Raw genomic sequence first — 7334 nt, 5'->3', positions numbered from 1 at the left:
CAAGACCTTTTAAACTATATCAACGCCCTCCGTGTTGGAGCAATGCACTACTAGCATAGTATTCCTTGGAGCACACGTGAGCGCTGCCAATCGCTCTCTCTGGTCACGTGACTTCACCCCCACCACCTTGCACAGCAGAGCAGATGCAATCCAAGATGGCGTATTGACGTTTACCATCGAACGCCTGTTACGCCACATCTTCGCCACATTTGAGCTTTTCGGCCGCCGATAGAGGCACCTGGGGGGCGCCGACCGCGGCCATGGACGATCCCGTGTGCCCTGTCTGCACTTTGTCCGTCCGCAAGGGCATCAGCCTCGAGGAGCACCTGAATACGCATCCCAAGGATCAGGTGAGTTCAGCCTAGATACCAAATCCAACTTTCCTTTCGACTCTGGTAATTTGCACAAACCTTTCCTGTTCAGTTCTTCTTTCGCTTCCAGTCCGATTCGATCCTCCATCGTGCTCAAACGGCCTTAATGCTGTCCAATTTTTTTTCTATTGACTCACATCTTCGGCCATTTTCTCGTGAAAACTGGTTCTAAACGAGCTGATGCTGATCAATTTTTAATTGTCCAGGTGATCCAAGCCCTGATCCGGAGATGCCTGACCTCGGCCCCGACAGCAGCCCCGCTGCAGTTCGTGTCGCCGGGATCGTACAACCCGTTCAGCCTTATCGTGCACCCCTCGGGCTTCCTCCATTACAACGCAGTGTCGGCGCCATTTGTGCCTCCGGGCCCGGTTTTCAATGCTCCCAGCCCGAGACCCAACCCCACACAAACACCACCACCAGCTCAAACTCCAACTGGCAGCACCTCAAACATCAATTTGTCAACCTCGTCCAGGTCTTCAGGTTTGTGCTCAATAACTAAAAATTGAACAGTGTAGGAGTTGCTCCAATGCAAATAATTTTTTAGTGGTCGTTGAGAAGGCTAAAGAAGAACCTCTTAAAGAAAAAATTGAAGAAACCCAAAGTCCATCGAATAAAAATGAAGAAGACGACGATGATGACATTGACGCGTCTTACGAGAGTAATGAAGAGGAGGAGAATGAAGGATTGCAAGAGAAAAGCCCAGTTCCTGACCCTACTAAAGAAGGTGAGACCTGGCTAAAAATAACTCGTGCAGCACATTAATAACCCATATCTTACAGAAAACGCTGGCTCCTCTTCATCACCGCTGATGACGCATTGTGTCACACGCAACAACGGCACCATCGTTGACAGCGTCTACATCGAAGTCAAGGATGAACTGATGCAGCAGTGCAGAGACGCTCTTGAGGAACACGCAGGCACGGCGCTGGATTCGCTGCTCATGAAGGAGGGCGATGCCGAAATGCATTGCTCTGAAGTGTTGGACGCCAACTCTGATCGCTCTGACAGTCTTCAGGAGAGTCTGACTGTTAAGGTGCAGAACGATGCCGAGTATGAATTTGTCCTCGGCATCTCTAATGACGCGCATGAGGTCTCAGACCACTATAGCATTGGTCCAAATTCACCAAAGGTATAATATATTAATTTACGTTTTAAAAATGCCATTAAGCAATAGGTTTTCAAACTTGCGAGGCAAATAACGCCCTCTTTAGAAAAATCTTGCTGATTTTTTAATTATGTCCTCCTTTTGTGAATATTAGACGAAAGAGTAAAATAAAAATTGAGTTAGCTTTTTGGTCAAATAACGTCAAATCAAAAGAGCTTACATGGGAAATATTTTGGAATTCTAAGCGATCAACTGAACTAATCACGATTTTTTAACATTACAAATAAATCGATGTATATGTCAAAATTATTTTACAAAGGGTTAGGATTACATGAAATCCAAATAATTAATTTAAACAATTTATAAGAAACTTATACCCTTCTTAAATTTGAGCAGAATCCAAGCGATTTATGAATGTAGAATCTATTATCTTTGTTTGTAAAAACTCTTCCTGTTTATTTTCTTTGTAGTTTTAAGTCAAGTAATTATATAAATTGTTCAACAAAACCATTTTTCAGGACAACGCGTCTATCAGGGACATACAGACTGATGAAACGATGCCACCTCAGGGCGAACTCAGCGAACAGGAGAGCATTGGCGGAGATTCTGCCTCCTTGTGGGGACCTGCTGCTGAAGATGTTAGTTTTACCTCTTAAAAACTTGGCTCCTCTATAAAAGAACGCTCCACAGGTGTTTTCTGCACCTCAGGTGTTTTCTGCCTTGACGATCCAAAGGAGGTCAGGAACGCCGCACATTTTGACTGAGTGGCAGCCTTTGGCTGCCGCGTCCCGACACTCTGAGGCAGCATCGTCCAGCACCTCAACCACCACTAATAGGTGCGAGATCACGCTTTGAATTTCGTACCTTAAACATAATTCAATGCTAAAAATTTACTTGATTAATCTGCATTTTGAATTATTGGTGATTTTGAGAATAAATTGTATTTTAGGACTTTAATTTTGATCATAACGATTTAATTTCAATTTTGCAGTATTCATTCGGACCATAAGATGGTGTTCTGTGGTACAATCGTAGACAGGGGCATTCCAATGGTGAGCGGTGGGGAACAGTGGCGACAGGTGGATCAAGATCTCAAACCGGCCGAAAATCAAGAGCCTGTCGAACCATCCAAAGTACTCATGACTGTGATGGGTGAAGAAACCCTTTTGGTAGAGCAGTCAGTCCGGCGGCAGCAAATCTGCTCAGTCTGCAACCAGACTTTCAACAGCTACCGTGAACTGCAGAATCATAGACGCAAAGAGCATCGAAAAACTAAGTAAGTCATAAAATATTATATTCAAGTGAAATGTGCACAAATGTAATTTCTCATGGTAGGCTTCACTTTACAGTAAAAAGTTATTACATGATCTGTTCCTAGACTTCCAATTTTTACTGAATGTTTTTCCTGCTAAATTTTTGTTATTTTAAATCATTTTCAATTGTTGTACTCGTAGCTATGAAACGCTCTTAGTTGGGGGGGGGGGGGTGAATTCAAGACGGATTCTTCCCCTACAAATTTTTATTTGACAGATGTTTAGTTCAGAAGAATCCGATATAGACGGTTTTTTAGCTGACTTTATTTACTTAAAAGTGGATCTTGCAGATTTAGTCAATGCAATGAATGCATTGAACGGTTATCACTTCTATTAATTATTTATAGCAGTCCTATCATAATTAGAAGCTCCGATAAAAATTCAAGTGTCTAAGTATCGCATTCCTAGTTTTGATTAAATTAATTATAATTAAATTTATCAAAATATCATCATTGACAAAATTTATAAAACATAAACTTTCTCTGTGCAGGTATAAGTGCCCGATTTGCATTGTGCCATGTGAGTTTTCCGAGCGGAAGGATTATCTGGAGCACACTAAGTCTCACTCACTGGAGTGTCCACTGTGCGGAAAAACATTCAAGAACCTTCCCAGCCTGAGCCTGCACATGAAACGCGAAATGAACATCCGGCCTCACAAGTGCGAGATCTGCGAGAAGAGCTTCATCACCAAGCAGAAGCTCATGGAGCACTCCAACAAACACTCGGGCCTCACTCCCTACGAGTGCAAGGTGAGCTTTTCATTACACGCATTCATTGCCACAACTAGAGGTTTTACCTTTTTTCAGCTGTGCGGCAAAGGGTTCAGGCGCTACAGCAATCTCATCCAGCATAGAGATTGGCTGCACCTGCGAAAGCGTAAGCCACCCATCGACCTCCTCTGCGGGATGTGTGAACAGGTAACAAATAATTTTAAGTCACCCCATGAGTAAAACTTGATAATGTTTCGATTGAGGCATTTTTTTGAAATAAACCGTCGCTTCTCTGACTTGTTACTATCATTATTTTTAAAATCACGCAATCCCTGGCATTTCATTTACTTATCCGACGCAGGAATTTTTTGGGAGTTAACTTTAGGGCTGTTTTAGAGTTTTAATTTTATTAAAAATCTCATTCTCTTCCCTCATGGGCAACCAAATTTTAATTCTTTTTTAGGAGAGTGCAAAATTGGATTCCTTAGTTGATAAGTCACATTGTCTTGAACAGATTATTGTTTAAAAAAATCTCAGCCCTCTGAAAAAATAGTAAACTGGACTTACCACACATGTATTTCATATAAGAAATATATCTGTTCCATTTTTTAAGTTAACAACTCATTGTTCTTTCACTTGTACTTTCAAACATTTATCTGATTTAAATTCCGCAATCACACTCTTTAAAAAATGTTTATGCTATCATTTCAGATTTTCCACTCAAAGAAGCGTTTGGAATGGCACGTGGAGGAAGCGCACTTCCCTCAGCCACATGTGTGCGCGCACTGCCCGCAGCGTTTCACGCACGCCTCTTGCCTGACGCGTCACGTGCGGCAGCTGCATGACCGCAAATACCAGCCAGTGACCAAAGAAGGTATCAAGAAGGGCTGCAAGGAGTGCACCGAGTGTGGCGGCGTGTACTCGCGCACTTCGCTCGTTGTTCACATGCGCACCCACTCAGGTGTGCGACCCTTCAAGTGCAACATATGCTTTAAGGTGTGTATTTCCACGAAGAATTTAATTTTGACCTTGGCTTCACTTGTTCTGGAAAAACGCATTTTTTACTCTCATTGAAACTTAAAGTAAATGAAAAGTTACATAATTAAATTCTACTGTATTTTAAATTGACAGAACTAGACAATCCATTCAGAATCGATGAAATACTATTGTTAAATTAAAAAAAGAACCAATTGATGGTAGATCTTATAAGAGAAACTATAAAATTGTATCATCAAATTCATTCATTGGAACTTTAATTTATATTTATGAAATATGTTTTTTGCTTTTAGGCTTTCACCACTCGTTGGAACTTGAATCAGCACATGTGGACCCACGAGTCGCCTGCTCAGCTTCCACTCAAATGTGATGTGCAGCAGTGCCGAAAGGCTTTCTACCGCAAAGAAGATCTCGAAGCACACAAACGCTCCCACACTAAACACAAGGTGCGTGCCACCACCTATTCACGTGATTTTATTTTATGAAATTTTGTGAATAATTTAGAAGTTGTACAAGTAGCTCAGCTCAATGTCTTGCCGAGTTGATCATTATTAATAATTTTCATTTATGGTGTTTTTTCCATTCTTTTACAATCAAAACCCTCAAGTTTGGGTTTCAACCAAAAATAAACACATTGCTCTTATAAAACCTGTCTTCTGTCTCATTGCATTGATAGTGTATAATATTTCAACTTGGCTAAAAATCTTCAGGATATAAGTATTGGTTAATTTTTAGTCAATTTAAATCTAGCGCAGAAACTGCATGAACAAATAATTTTTAAGTGTCCACACATGATTTTTTAAACGAATCTCAGTTCCTAAAACATATATTGTTGTACTACATGCCACTGTATTGTAATTTTAAGTAATTTTTGTAAAGAAATATATTTGCAAAATTCAATTCCGATGAATTATTAGCAGGTGCTTTTTAGCTCCACAGTGAAGCTCTAATTAGAATAGATATAAATTATTTTCTAATTTTAAATATCACTCTTTTAATGCCATAAAGCTGTTGCGATTCAAATAATTTATTTGCTTGGCAACAAAAAGTAAAAATCCATGGAAAAAAACATTCTAAATCTATGAGTTTGAAAACTTAACAAGTTTTAGAACAAAGGGCAATATTCAGGCAATATTCCCTTCTTTGGCGTCGTTGTTTGTCAGAACTGCTGCCCTTAAATTGTTGACGTTTTAATAAGTGGTGAAGATAAACTGTGTTAGTGAAAGTGGAAATATTAAACTAATTGGGCAATTATTATATCTAAATTGAAGCAGATTTCTTAAATTTGAACTAACTTACATTTTGAATCGATTTGTCCTCAGGCTTACACGTGCAACGTTTGCGGCATGAAATTCCTGCGCAAGTCAAACTGCATGCGTCACTACCGGGAGCATGTCAAGGACAAAGAACACACATGCGAAATCTGCAGCAAGACCTTCCACCGGTCGTACTACCTGGCCGAGCACCTGCGCACCCACTCTGGTGAGAAGCCCTTCGCGTGCCACATTTGCGGCAAAAACTCCACCACCAAGTCAAACCACAACAAACACCTCAAAACTCACCTCGGCAAGGAGCCTGTCACGCCGGAAAACTAGATTCTAACTGCCTCTTTGAACGTTTTTTAACATTCCACTTGATTGGACCTGACTTGCAACTAAATTTTCAGTCCACTTGCAGTTAATTAATGTCATAATATTTGTGATCATTGTCTGCGAAATGTGGCGCCGTTGATGCTGAGAACGCGGCGCCACGACGATAGAATGCCCTGTTCTTCTTTTTTAAAGAAATTCTGTATCATATGTATGGTAACTTGTGCAGGGTGATTGAAGGGAGAAGTGCAAAAGGGGGAATAGGATTGAAACGACTCTTTTGGTTTACATGTCGCGTTGTTTGTTGATGTCAACTTTTACACCAGTTAGATATAAAAGTAATATCTAGGCAATAAGTTAGTTTGTCTTTTGATTTGGAGCTTTTCCTGAGGTGGACATATCTGTTTGGATCCTTGTGACTAATTCAATTCAATGTCTTCTGAACGTGAGCTACACGTTCAAAAATGTCGCCTCAGTGCATTGATATTTTGTGTTGCGTTTCTATTTTTCTGACAAGATGCTACGTCTTAGTTGGTGGTGATATCATTGGAGTTGTGTCGCCTGGCGTATTGTCAACTTCTCTTACTGTTAGTGGCCAGATTATTTATCTATCTGACAATTTAGTTTCAAATGACCTTTATTATGGTTTTGCATATAAATTTAAGCAATTTATAGAAGCCAGAAAATTTTAAAAACTTTAATAGTCAAATTAAAAAATACGTTTTGTCAAATTGTGATGAAATTTTAGGTTTAAAAAGTTTTAATGGGATTTAACTTTATGGGAAATTTTTTACCCTGAGAAAAATCAAATTTTGGGATTGTTCCACTGTATGATACGTTCGTAAAATTCCTTAATTTTACTCATTTCAAGCTCCATAACTTTCTATCAGCAGGTGATCTAAATAAACATTGTTGGAGAGTGCTGGAATGAAATAATATCACCACCAAGTAACACTTAGCATTCCAAGTGTTTCCATGTGAGCGTGCATCTTATTTTACAAGATGTCGCAAAAGAATGATTTTTTATTTGTAAATATATACAACATTTGCAATTCCAGGCAACGGAGCAATATGGAATTGTCGCATTTGGCGGCGATTACGACTTGTCTGTTAAATTCACTATTAATCCACGAACAAACCAAATGTAATGATAGCCGTGCCAGGATTTTATGCACGTCCGTGAAGAGTAAATGTGTGTGAAATGACAAATTAATAAAATCCTGTTGACGAGCGTGAAATATGCCCGACGC

The 7334-nt window shown here is 39.9% G+C and overlaps 1 protein-coding gene across 1 annotated transcript; it reads left to right on the top strand.

The window, feature by feature from the left end:
- Positions 1-124: 124 nt before the first annotated feature.
- On the top strand, positions 125-7326 carry LOC135945819 (zinc finger protein 778-like). Its single transcript, XM_065493712.1, has 12 exons — positions 125-350; positions 578-851; positions 916-1095; positions 1151-1500; positions 1995-2114; positions 2167-2312; positions 2468-2752; positions 3280-3538; positions 3596-3706; positions 4211-4495; positions 4789-4941; positions 5818-7326. Exons 1-12 carry the CDS (start codon positions 261-263, stop codon positions 6088-6090), a joined length of 2526 nt encoding a protein of 841 aa, XP_065349784.1. The 5' UTR covers positions 125-260; the 3' UTR covers positions 6091-7326.
- The last annotated feature ends 8 nt before the right edge of the window (positions 7327-7334 follow it).

Source organism: Cloeon dipterum, chromosome X (genome assembly GCF_949628265.1).
Source record: "Cloeon dipterum chromosome X, ieCloDipt1.1, whole genome shotgun sequence".
Classification (NCBI taxonomy): Eukaryota; Metazoa; Arthropoda; class Insecta; order Ephemeroptera; family Baetidae; genus Cloeon; species Cloeon dipterum.
This window is presented reverse-complemented; position numbering and strand designations above follow the sequence as displayed.

Coding starts and splice junctions, on each gene's coding strand:
- LOC135945819 (XM_065493712.1), top strand. CDS start 261: ATGGACGATCCCGTGTGCCCTGTCTGCACTTTGTCCGTCCGCAAGGGC. Junction 4,496..4,788: donor AGTGCAACATATGCTTTAAG/GTGTGTATTTCC, acceptor TTTTGCTTTTAG/GCTTTCACCACTCGTTGGAA. Junction 4,942..5,817: donor GCTCCCACACTAAACACAAG/GTGCGTGCCACC, acceptor ATTTGTCCTCAG/GCTTACACGTGCAACGTTTG.